Raw genomic sequence first — 13,237 nt, forward strand, 5'->3', positions numbered from 1 at the left:
CCTGCTTGGGGGGGGGGGGGGGGGGGGGGGGGTGAGCCAAAAAGCTGTGAATTAAGAATATGCTCCAAACAGTGTGTACTCAAAGTCAGTGCGTTTTCTTAAACATCACTTCACTCCCAATGCAGTAAACTAATAGTATGCAAATTATAGCTGCATTAAAAAGCATGCACACAAGAGGCTGAGTACGAGTGATTGCACTAGGACTGCGGAAGACAGATCTGGAAAGAACGGTCTTATTCTTTTCAGTTTCCACATGGAGTAGAACATCTTTTTTGGTTGTGTTGTTCGCGTGGAGTCTCAAGTGTTAGGTGTCGGTCGATAGTGACTCCAAGGATTTTTAAAGTTTCTGAGATTGGCAGATTTAGTTTAGGTGTGTTGATGGCGCTAAATTTTTCGTGTTGGTATGGGAGGTAAGTATGAGGCATTGAGTTTTTCTGTGTTAATTTCAGTCGAAATGCATCTGCCCAGGTGTGCTGATGTGTAGACTTTGGTTGATTTCGGTGGAGATTTCTTTAATGTCTTGCTTTGAAAGGAATATATATTGTTACATCATCAGCGTATATGTTGGGTTAAGGTTATGGTTTGATAGAAGTTTTGCCAAGGGGATCATCATTAGATTGAAAATAGTTGGTGAGAGGGGGGATCCTTGTGGTTACTCCACTATCAGGGGTCCATGCGTCGGACGTAGTTGAATTTGATGTGACCTGGTATGAGCGCAAGGTTAGGAACCCCTTGAACCAGTTTAGGACATTGCCTCCGATGCCAAAATATTAAGTATGTGTAATAGGATTTCATGGTCACCATATCAAAGGCACTTGGACATGTCAAATTGTAGGAGGAGTATGTTGGTGCCGATTGCAATCATTTGTTTTAAATTGGTCATTAGGGTAATTAATATTGTTTCCGTGCTGTGATTTGTTCGAAATCCTGATGGGCATCATGCAGTATTGAGAACGTGTCGAGATAGTTTGTGAGTTGTTTGGTTACCATTCCCTTCGGTTATTTTGGTTATTAGAGGTCTAGATGCTACTGGTCTGTAGTTAGTTATTCGCTTGCGTTTTCTAGTGTCTTTGGGTATTGGGGGTGAGTAAATTTTTCCTTTTTCTTTGGGAAAAGTCCGTTTTGTAGCATGAAGTTCATGTGGTTTGTTAGGTCTATTATGAATTGCTGAGGAGCTGATTTCATGAGGTTGTTTGGGCAGATATCTAGTTGCATGGGATTTGGCGAATCTTTTGAGTGTTTTAGAGAGAGGTCTTCTGATATTAATTCGAATTCGGTCCAGATCCTGTCTGCTGGGGTATATTCCATCTTCTGGGTCTAGACAGTTTAGGAGTGTGGCGTATTCAATAGGGCTGGCGTGTGTTTTAAGTCATAGTTGTATAATTTTTCTCCTTGAAGTTATTTTGCGAGGTCGTTGACCCTGGTGTATCTTTGCTGTTGTTTGTAACTTGTGTGGTGTCTAACAATTTATCTACTAGGAAGAAGAGTTTGTGTGTGTCTTTGTAGTTTGGTCCAATCATCGTTTTGTAGTGTAGTCTTTAGTCTGTTTATGGTGTATTTGAATTTTCCTCCGAAGTAGTTTCCAGGCATTCAATGTGTGGTTATCTTTCTTTTTGTTCCATGCGCGTTCTAGTCTTCTGACTTGTGTTTTGAGTTCTTTCAGCTCTTCGGTGAACCATGGATTAGATTTTTTTTCTATGTGATGTTCTGGTTTGGATTGGGGCAATTGTGTCTAGTGTTGTCTTACATATATCATCCCATTCTTGGAGGAATTGAATGGTGTCTGCATTTGTTGACCATTCATTTTGGTAGACCTGTTGCCAGAATATTGTGGGGTCTATTTTTCCTCTCGTGGTGTATGTGTTCGTTCGTGTTTGTGACTGCGTTTCTGTGTACTTTTTCGCCAGGGAGGGAGACATATGCTTTATAGTGGTCTGTCCATGGTGTGGGTGTCCATCTTGTGTCTGTAAGTAGGAGAGTTGAGTCTGGGTCGAATTTGTGTGTAATGATGTCTAGTGTGTGTCCTTTTTCGTGTGTTGGTTGAGTATTAGGTGCGTGTAAGTCCCAGAGTTTTAGGAATTCTTTGCATTCTTGTGTGCCTGTTGAGGTGTCATCTTCGAGGTGTAGGTTGATGTCTCCTATTATGAGGATGTTTGAGGCAGAGACACATGTGTTTGCAATGAAGTCCATGAGTTGTGTTTGGGAGTCTTTCCATTTTCCTGGTGGTCTGTAGAATAGGATTGTATTGAGGTGTCCTTGTAGGTTCGGATGATTGATTCTTGTCGAGGCGATTTCGAGTTGTGGTGAGGTGGATTCACCAGTGGTTGTGATGGTGAACTCGGATTTGTATATTATGGCTATTCCACCACCTCTTTTTCCATTTCTTGTCCAATGGGTGATTTTGTATTCTGGTGGGCATGTCTCTTTGATGGCAGGGTCTGTGGGGCTGTGAAACCATGTTTCCGTGATGAATAGAAGGTCTAGGTTCTCTGTGGTAATCCAGTCTAGTATGTCTACTGAGTTGCTTACTGCTGATCTAGCGTTGATGTATCCTATTCGAATTGAGCGGTATGGTTCTGTGGGGAGGTTAGGTGTGTTTATTTTTATTAGTTGTCTATTTCCTCGGTGGTTGAATTTGTTGTTGTTGGTTTTCTTCTCTTTCTGTTGGTGGTGTTCGTGTGCGGAGACTTTGCCTTTTGGTTGGTTATTGTATTTTTGGTCTGGTGAGTTGTTAATAGGTTGTACATATAGTTGGTGTATTGTGGTTGGGTTGCTGTTGATGTTGGGGGTGGTCCATGCGTGGTGGATTATGGGAATGAGATAAATTATTATCAGTAGCTTATTGGTGTTCATGTTGGATATATGTGGACGGTGCTCGTGGGAGTGTGGGTAGTGTTGGTGGTATCAGTGGTGTTTGTGGGCAGTGCTCGTGGGAGTGTGGGTAGTGTTGGTGGTTTCAGTAGTGTTTGTGGGCAGTGCTCGTGGGAGTGTGGGTAGTGTTGGTGGTTTCAGTAGTGTTTGTGGGCAGTGTTCGTGGAAGTGTTGGACAGTGTTGGTGATATCTAAAGCATTTACCGGGAGTCTTTCAAACACGTTATGGAGCCTATAAAGCAGTTAAAGCATTTGGATGAAGCATTTATAACATTTACAGCATTTGTAGAGAGTCTTTCAGCATGCAGCTAGCATTTAAAGTATATAGCACATTTAGTCATTTAAAGGGAGTCTTTCAGACATGCTATAAAGCATATTAAGCAATTAAAGCTTTAGATGAAGCTTTTAGAGCATTTATAACATTTGAGAAGAGTCTTACAGCATGCAGCAAGCAGAAATTCGGGATAAAGCAATCGGTTTATTTAAGTTAGGTATTGCTCACGAGTCTTCCATAAATAGAGGCTGATGTTCTGGTCAGAGCGTCCGCCAGTCAGGTTTGTGTGTGTTGGCTGTCCCCTGTTGCTATGTTGATCTGGACTCTGGTTTTTTTTTTTTTTTTTTTTTTTTTTGCGCGTGTTCTGGTTGGCTTACAAAATAAGGGCCTTTTTTATTAAACTGCGCTACCAGTTCTCGGTGCGGCAATGCCAACAAAACCCATTGACTTTGAATGGGTTCCATTGGCATTGCCGCATGGGAAGCGGTAGTGCGACTTGATAAAAAACCCTAAGTAACTAAGGGCTCTGTTTACTAAGGTGCGCTAGTGTTTTTAGTGCATGCACAAAATCAGTGCGAACTAACTGTGTAGGCGCCGATAGGAATATTGTGGGTGCCTACACTAAAGCGCCTCTAGAGCAGCTTATTTATTTATTTATTTATTGCATTTGTATCCCACATTTCCCACCTCTTTGCAGGGCCCTAAGTTTGTCTCTGGTATTAGAAATTTATTCTTAGGAAAATCATGTTAATTATCACAGATATTGTATTATTACAATGGATTAGGTGATACAGTTTGCAGGTTAATTTGATGTTACTTTTCCAGGACTAGCGGAAGTGGGTGGGGGTACACTTGATGAGTGGTGTTCCCCAATGACATGGTTGTTGCTGGGGTTTTGTCTTTCCCCTGTATTACTTTGTTTAGTTGCTGTTCTGGCAAAAACCTCCAATGGGGTAGATATTAAAAGTGATTGAAATGGCTAGGAGCAGCTTCTGGCCATTTAAATTGCTTCTGCAGGGCTATCCAGGAATATTCCGCAGCACTTAACCGGATTGTGCTGCTGAATATCCCCTGAAACCAGGTAGTTTGTGGGTGGTCTGGGAGCAGAGTTAGGGCAGAGCATAAACAGCTGGTTAGCTGTAATTTTCAGTCTACTCACCAGCTAAATAACCGCATAAATTTAGGATATCAAAACAGCTGTCCTAACTTTATATGGTGAGTTAACCAGGCATCAGTCTGAATATTGGCGAGGACCTGGATATGGTTATACCCAGATATTCAGTGCCAGGGGCCACACGTGCCCTGACATTGACTATCCAGGGTTAAGTCAGCCTGCAGCTGGAAGCGGCTTGTTAAACCACTCACCACAATGGGCTAAAAAGTGACTAGATTATCTTTCCTACAGCTTCTGTTTTTCTCCATTCTATTTCCGTGCACAGTTGGTGAAATACCCTTTTAAGCCAGGCACCTTTGACATTAGTCTTTCTTTGCCTTGTGATTAGTAAAATAGTCTGGTCAAATGTGGAACAACCCACTTAGGGTTGTCCATTGTCCTATTTAGGCTTTATGGTCTTCACTGCATCGCCTCTGACTATTCTGCCTCATAAAGTCCCAGTGGGCCCCTTCACCCTTATCTACATTTTCTCATTGTAATGTGACCATCACACCAAAAAATTAAAATATCTATCTATCCATCCACATATAAAATATTACAATAAACAATGAGGATACATGATTATGCCTTAGGATAAAAGGGCTGCAACTGCCTTGATACTTGAGTAGCCTTTCATTACCATGTTAAATTTAGCTTTTCTTATCTAAAATTCTTAACCTTTCTACCAGAATGAATAATCTAGGGTCTAATGCATTACTAGTGTGTCACATAAAGCATATATATGTATAAGAGACAAAGGTAAGCCAAAATAATGAAGGTGAGATGATAAAGGTAAGAAGAAAAGATAGGACATGACACTAGCTAGAGGATGATCCTAAATAACAGTGGGGTGACCATAACATTTCAAAATTGCAAATGGGGTCTTACAAAAAGCCATTACAAAGGATGTGGGGGAAGGGGGAGCAAGTGGAGAAATGTAGCTGAAAAAAACAGGTTAGAAAAGAACAGAACTTGTGAAAACTATATTGACCGTTAAACCCTTATTCAACTTGGGGTGACATGAAACCGAATCACTTTCTTAGTACCAGACACTAGGAGAAGTGCATTAGATTGTTGTAGTGTTTAGTATGGGCCTTCGGTAGAAAAGAAAAAATTTCTAAGGGGGAAATAACTAAGATCCAGGTATGTGTTTTAACCATTGCCCTTGATATGATTAAGAAAAGAGAAGCATACAAAGCTGCCAAAATAAAAAAACTCCAAGTAAAACTGAAGTCCTGTGTGTGTCCATAACAGAAATGGGCACATATCTGACATAAAAATCTCTTGTGGGAGATACAAACTCCCTTTAAATCACAAGTCAGGAAGCTTGGGGTTCAGCTAGAAATACTTATGCAGATCCTACAAATCCAAGCAACCTTCAGGAGCTGCTTCAATAATTTGCGACAACTACCCTGCCTCTCTCCATACAATGAGAAGGCAAGTCTTGTCTCAGTGAGTCATGCCTGATAACATCAAGACTTGACTGCTGTAATGCACTCTACACTGGTCTGACAACAAAGGGTTTGCACCAGCTCCACGATTCAGAATTCTGAAGCAAGACTGATATAAGGTTGTAAGTAATGTCAAAGAAACAGAGAAAAATGAAGGCTGATAAAGAACATATGGCATATCCAGTCTGCCCATTCATATCATCTACTATTTTTTCCTCTCCCTCAGAGATCCTGTGTATTTTTCCCAAACATTTTGAATTCAGGTACAGTCTTTGTCTCCACCACTTCTACTGCGAGGCCATTCCACAAACTCACCACCCTCTCCATGAAGAATTATTTCCTCAGGTTACTTCTAAATCCATCCCCTTTCACTTTCATGCTATGCCCCCTCGTTCCAGAGCTTCCTTTTAATTGATAGAGACATACCTCCTATGCATTTATGCCATAGAGATATTTGAATGTCTCTATCTTACCTCCCCTTTCTCACCTTTCTTCCATATTGAGATTTTAAGTCTGTTCCAATACGCTATATGATGAAGACCACTAACCATTTTAGAGCTGCCCTTTGGACCGACTCCATCCTGTTTATATTTTTTTAAAGGTGTGGTCTCCAGAATTTTTATTTTATTTATTTATTTTTGGTTGTATCCCACAATTATCCAAAAACGAGTTTCAGTTCAATATGGCTTATATTTAATCCGCAAACGAACCTTTTCCGGAGATGGGAAGGCGGTAGAACGAGAGGGCATGAAATGAGATTGAAGGGGGGCAGACTCAAGAAGAATGTCAGGAAGTATTTTTTCATGGAGAGGGAGGTGGATGCTTGGAATGCCCTCCCGCGGGAGGTGGTGGAGATGAAAATGGGAACGGAATTCAAACATGCGTGGGATAAACATAAAGGAATCCTGTGCAGAAGAAAGGGATCCTCAGGAGCTTAGCCTAGAATGGGTGGCAGAGCTGGTGGTTGGGAGGCGGGGCTAGTGTGGGCAGACATATACGGTCTGTGCTGGGGCTGGTGGTTGGGAGGCGGGACTAGTGCTGGGCAGACTTATACGGTCTGTGCCGGGGCTGGTGGTTGGGCGGCGGGGATAGTGCTGGGCAGACTTATACGGTCTGTGCCAGAGCCGGTGGTGGGTGGCAGGGATAGTGCTGGGCAGACTTATATGGTCTGTGCCAGAGCTGGTGGTTGGGAGGCGGGGTTGGTGGTTGGGAGTCGGGGATAGTGCTGGGCAGACTTATACGGTCTGTGCCAGAGCCGGTGGTGGGTGGCAGGGATAGTGCTGGGCAGACTTATACGGTCTGTGCCAGAGCTGGTGGTTGGGAGGCGGGGTTGGTGGTTGGGAGGCGGGGATAGGGCTGGCCAGACTTATACGGTCTGTGCACTGAAGAGGACAGTACAAATAAAAAAGTAGCACATATGAATTTATCTTCTTGGGCAGACTGGATGGACCGTGCAGGTCTTTTTCTGCCGTCATCTACTATGTTACTATATTTAACAGTTGTTAGAGATTGCATGGATTCAATTACATTTACAAGGTTGTATGATGCTGTGCTTTACAGTGGTTGGCAAGATACTTATTAGTGCATATGGAATAAGTGGGGTTCTTGAGAAGATATGTCTTAGTTCATTTCTTAAATGAAAAGATGCGTTACAGTTAGAGGTTGTGTTGTGTATTGTTGTTCCAGAATGGTTAGTGCATATTTTACTCATAGAGTTTCCTGAAGAGATAGGTCTCAAGGTCTTTTCTGAACTGGAGGTAGCTCGTGATGCTTCTTATGACTATGGGAATTGAGTTCCACCATTTTGAGCCTAGGTAACTAAATTCTGCCGTTTAGGTGGAAGTGGACGTATATAGTTAATTTTTTGCAGTTGAGCAGGTGAAATAGTAGATAACCTCTGGTTCCTGGGTTTGCATTTCTTGGTGATAGTTTGATCATATCTAGCATGTAGTCCGGTGACATGCCAAACAGTATTTTGAAAATGATTGTGCTGGTTTTGAAAAATAGTACACAACTGTACACAGTACTCTAAAATGAGATCTTACCAGAGACTTATACAGAGGCATTCTTCTGCTTATGTATCAGAGCATCTTTCTAACTTTCGCCATCACCTTTTCTACCTGTTTAGACACCTTAAGATCATCACATATGATAACACACAAGTCCTGCTCCTTTTTTGTGCAAAAAAGTATTTCACTCCCTAAACTGTACTGTTCCCTCAGGTTTTTGCAGCCCAAATGCTTGACCCTGCTTTTTTTTAGCATTAAATCTTAGCTGCCAAATTCTGGACTATTCTTCAAGCTTTGTTAAGTCTCTTCTCATGTTATCGACACCATCAGGGTGTCTACCCTATCGCATATGCAAAGGGACAAAGTTTACCAGAGAGCCCTTTGGCAATATCGTTTACAAAAATATGGAACAGGACCAGCTGAATTTCTCTGTTTCTGTGCCACACTGAATGATTTCTTATCTTTAAACAAAATGTAATATTAGACATAGGGAACCTGAGTAAACACATAATACAGTTTAAAGAACTAAGCTATTCAACATATATATTACCCATGTGAAAATTAACTGCCCCCTTAGTTAATCTATCAACCAGTTGACCAAATTTAATTGATAATTAGATTCAGCTGATTGAAAGGCTTGATTGCATCCAGCCGTGTTAAATCTAAACCTTACTATATATTGCAGCTTACCCTGAGAGTTAAGTAGTAACCACAAAGTTTCTACAAGAATGCTGTGCCACAATATAAAGCAATTTCAGAAGAGAGGAGAAAAAAAGTTGTTGAAATACATCAGTCTGGAAAGGGTTACTAAGTCATTTCTAAACTCTGGGACTCCACCAGACTAAACCACAGTGAGCCATTATCTCCAAATAGAGAAGTCTTAGAACAGTAGCATTTCTTCCCAGGAGTGTCCAGCCTGCCAAAATTACTCCAAGGATGCAGCAGCAACTCATCCAAGAAGTCAAAAAATGTCCCAGAAGAACATCCAGAGAGCTGTAGGCCTCTTTAGCTTCAGCTGTCAGTGTTCATGACTCCACAATAAGAGAGAGACCTGAGGAGGTCTCTAAGCGAAGCCCTCCTCCACTCGAAGCTTAGCAGTTGACGGATATTTTTGCTGGGCCACTGCAGTGCAAGGGCCCCCACCCCCGCACATGCTCTGTTTTCACAAAACTGAGCATACACTGGAGAAGCCCGCCCCCTGCGCATGCTCAGTTTTATGCATGCACAGGGTTGGGCCTCCCTTGCACAAAAACAAAGCATGTGCAGTGGAGGGGGCCAGTGTAGTTGCGGCCCAGGAAAAGTGCTGCCAACTGCCAGGTTTTGGATAGTAGAAGACTTCTATTAGTAGGGCTTGGGGAACCCTGCTAACCCAAGCAGCAGACAGCGTCTCAATTTTGGGGACCCGAGGCTCCCCCCCCCCTCCTTGGCTACGCCACTGTCTCAACCAACCTGACAGATCATGTTCATGTAAGTGACACACTGAACACTGCAATCTGTAGCTGACGAATAAAGAGCCAAATTATCATCTTACTATAGTTAAAAACAATGCAAGAGAAATCTAAACTATTAACAAAATTTACACATTAAAAAAAAGCTGTTATATTAATGTTGAATTGTATTTTTTGTTACAAAAGTTTACTTCTTTGAAAAATCAGGGCCTCATGTCCAACATACTTTGACTGTTATGTGGAAGCTATGCAGGTGCTGACCAATATCAATACCTGCCCTCCCCCCCCTCCCCGCAGTAAACATTACCAGCACCTGCATAGCTGCCAACTCCTCCCCGACTCTGCCCTCTGAATACTGCTCTCCAGACCACTTTGTATAAATGGCTGGTTAATGCTGATATTCAGTGGCACTGTCTGGTTAAGTGCCATTGAATATTGACAACGGACCCGCAGAGCATGGTTTAAGTGGGCAAGAGCCTCTCCTGATCACTTAAATCACTTTGAATATCGAGTAACATGATTCTACACTTTTATGGAACTGGTGATTCTTCATTTGTAATCTTTCTATGTAGTTTGTTCCAAAGAGTAAGCACTGTAATAAGAAAAGTTCTGTTCCTAGTTTTCACCCGTTATACTTCAGAGCTGAGGAGTAATCAATAAAGCTTACTGTACACTGTCAGACGCTTACCTAGATAAATGGGCTATTTACCCTAATTGCTCTGAAAGTTAGTTGGAGAATCTTAAATTGTACATTTTCTGTAATTGGGTGCCAGTATAGCTCTCACAAGAGGGGAATTGTTCTCTTTGTATGTAATTATCCAAACATTGCCCTTTCAGCTGCATTTTTGAACCACATTTTTTTCAGTAATTTCTTTGGCAAGCCTATGAATAAGAGCATTACAGTAATTCAGATTGGAGATCACTAGTGAGATAGCGAGTGTCCTAATTGCATTCATCTGCGGTGTGTATTTTCTTCTGTCTGTCTAGTGCATACCCATTTCATAGACCATGTTTACTGTATGATCTTTATTTTAGCTAAAAAAATAGTACACTCTATGACAGAGATGCACAGCCTTGGTCCTCAATTTGTATGCACTGCCTCCAATTTATGCAAATGGATCTCATGCATATTCATTGATGAAATCCTGAAAACTTTACTGGATTGAGGTCCTCGAGGACTGAGGTTGCTCACCCCTGCTCTATGACAAGGTGCTGAAAGCTATTAGCTGTAGTTCATAATAATAATTTTAAAAACATCCGTAAAATATGGCTGTGAAATAAAACAGAAAATCAGAAACTGTCAAAAACGGATACATTTATGTTTAGTTTATTAGTTTTTATGCAATGAGGACTGCATGTTTGATTTATATGATTTTAGTGCAGAATTAGAACAATTTTGCTGTGGAAGTGTAGGCAATGTGATCAAACGTTTAATCATTATATACAGTGTTGATATAGGAAGAAAAGCTAAATAAAAAAAGAGTAGTGTTTGAAATTTGTTAATGCCATACTTAGAATTAGAATTACACTGGCATATGCAGCTTTAGGTTCTTTCGCTCTAATGTGTGTAATATGTTACAGCTGTTTTACTGCACCTGTTTCCTGCCTAATAATACAATTTGGCCAAAATGCAAAGCTTAATGTATCTTCAGTTTTATATCCTAACGACACATTACTGCTATTTAATGCTAATGTTGGCTATGCTTAAGGTGTTTATCATGTTGTTTCTTAGCTCACTGAAATGCAAACCGAGAGTAGCTATTATAGCCCCCAGAAAGTCAAGTCCAAAGAAATTATACGCTGGGAGCAAGAGGGAACCACAATTGAGGTAATTTTCCATTACGTTGTATATATTTCAGTTTATAGGAAACACATTGACTTTTTTTTATCTCACTTAAATTGCCTGAAATAACAGACAAAATCTTTGTACATTATTATGTTCCTGTATGTTTGTTGAGAGAACTCTTTATAGTCTGTGTCCCTGGTAAGATTATATAAGCTTTTATGCAGAACAAAGTAGTCTTTAGCCCTTACATGTAAATGTTGCTAATATTCTTTAGGAAAGTGTATAATAGCAGGGATTGATTCCTGATGCTTGCTTCTAACCTGCAAATTGGCTGGGGCTGGAGATACTATAGAGGCAATATTTACAACCCAGCAGACTGAGTGAAGTGTAAGAGATAGAGGGAAGGATTATGTCCTGGTTATTGTACAATATTGACAGCTAGAGGGCAATATTCATACTGTTTGTAGTACATTTGCAAAATCTATGGGTACTTTTCACCTCTGGACTTTATGGATTGGTTTTTCATAGTAAAAGTATAGATGTATTTTTACTTTGAAAATTCCCAAAGAATAAATTAAAGTACGCATGCCACAACCTTCTCTTACATGACCACGCAGTTTTGGAATACATTACCTACAGACTTGAAAGCAATCAACGAAACAACTATCTTTCGAAAATCTCTGAAGACATTCTTCTTCAACAAGGCCTACAATGAGAACCTATAGCCTCACTAAGTCACCTCACGAACCCACTCAAGTATGAAAGCCCACCTTCTATAACTACCCTAATCACTCTCTTCCTTCTTCATTCTTCCCTTCCTTAATCGCTACACATTACGAACTGTATCTGATATCCTGAAATGACAATGTTAACAAATCTATGTAAGCCACATTGAGCCAGCAAATAGGTAGGGGAATGTGGGATACAAAAGCAATAAATAAAACTTCCTTTATATATGCTTGCGTTTTTCAACTGAAGAAACATGTACTATTGAAAATATAAAAATGCATGCATTGTTTTAACTCCCAACCCTACCTTTAGCAGTATCTCCCCGAAATGTGGGTAAAAGTACATGCGTTCTTGCACTGTGCATGTTGTGTACCCTCATCCAAGGCTGGAAAGTTTCAAGAAGCTCATTTCTATGCCCAAAGCACTGTTTCATTTGCAGAAATGGCTTTGAAAATTACCTCCCTTTGATCAGACTCTAGGTTCACACATACAGAGTTCCATCTGGCTTAACAATTATAGTTGCACCAGTTCTGTAGTGACTCATAAGCCATGCTCATCTAGTCTGGTTTTCAGGATATTCAGAGTGATTATGCATGAGATTTCAGCTAAACTGGTAGAATGTGCCTTCAAGACCAGCTTGGGAATCATTTACCTAGTAAAGTGAGTGGGGGTGGGGGTGGGGGTGGGGGGGGGTTCATATGGTAAAAATGGGTAGAAAGGTGGTGAGGAAGAAAAAAATAATTTTGGATTTGGTTTCTAGATTTAATTACTTGTCTTTTCCATATCCAAAGTCAAAGCAAGTTACAATTCAGCACTCAAGTTTTTTTTTCTTGCCTTTCAGGGCTTAAAATCTAAGCTATATCTGAGACAGTAGAAGGCAAAGGGGCTCATTTTTCAAAGCACTTAGACTTACAAAGTTAAATAGGTTATTAAGGGGGCTCATTTTCAAAAGAGAAAAACATCCAAAAGTGGCATAAATCTGCATTTGGACATTTATTTCACAAAAACATCCAAATTGGTATTTTCAAAACCAATTTTTAGACGTTTTTCTATGAAGTCTGTCAGACGTGCGTTCAAATCACAAGGGGGCATGTTAAGGGTGGGATTTAGGTGTTCCTAACACTTGGACGTTTTTCTGCTATAATGGAACAAAACAAAAACATCCAGGGTTATAAGTTGGACTTTTTGGTCTAGACCTGTTTTATTAACGAGTAAGCCACAAAAAATTGCTTTAAATGACCAGAGGGCCACTGGAGGGAATCAAGGATCACTTCCTCTGAATCCCCCAGTGTCACTTACCCACACCCGCCCCCCCAAAAAAATATGATTAAAAACATTACTTTCCAGCTCTTTGCCAGCCTTAGATGTTATACTCAGGTCCATTAGAGCAGAATGCAGGGCCCTGGAGTAGTCTAGTGGTGAGTGCAGTACACTACAGACAGGTGGACCCAGGCCCATACCTCCCCCTTACCTGTTACAATTGAGGTGAAAACTGTGAGCCCTTCAAAACTCACCA

At 40.9% G+C, this 13,237-nt stretch overlaps 1 protein-coding gene across 1 annotated transcript in view; it reads left to right on the forward strand.

Moving 5' to 3' along the window:
- The window catches only part of VPS13B (vacuolar protein sorting 13 homolog B), a 1,674,799-nt gene that overhangs the window by 167,279 nt on the left and 1,494,283 nt on the right, over window positions 1-13,237 (forward strand). Inside the window, 1 exon segment of the mRNA XM_030217225.1 lies at window positions 10,939-11,034. Within this exon segment, the coding sequence (XP_030073085.1) occupies window positions 10,939-11,034 (96 nt within the window).

Source organism: Microcaecilia unicolor, chromosome 1 (assembly GCF_901765095.1).
Source record: "Microcaecilia unicolor chromosome 1, aMicUni1.1, whole genome shotgun sequence".
NCBI classification, from domain to species: domain Eukaryota; kingdom Metazoa; phylum Chordata; class Amphibia; order Gymnophiona; family Siphonopidae; genus Microcaecilia; species Microcaecilia unicolor.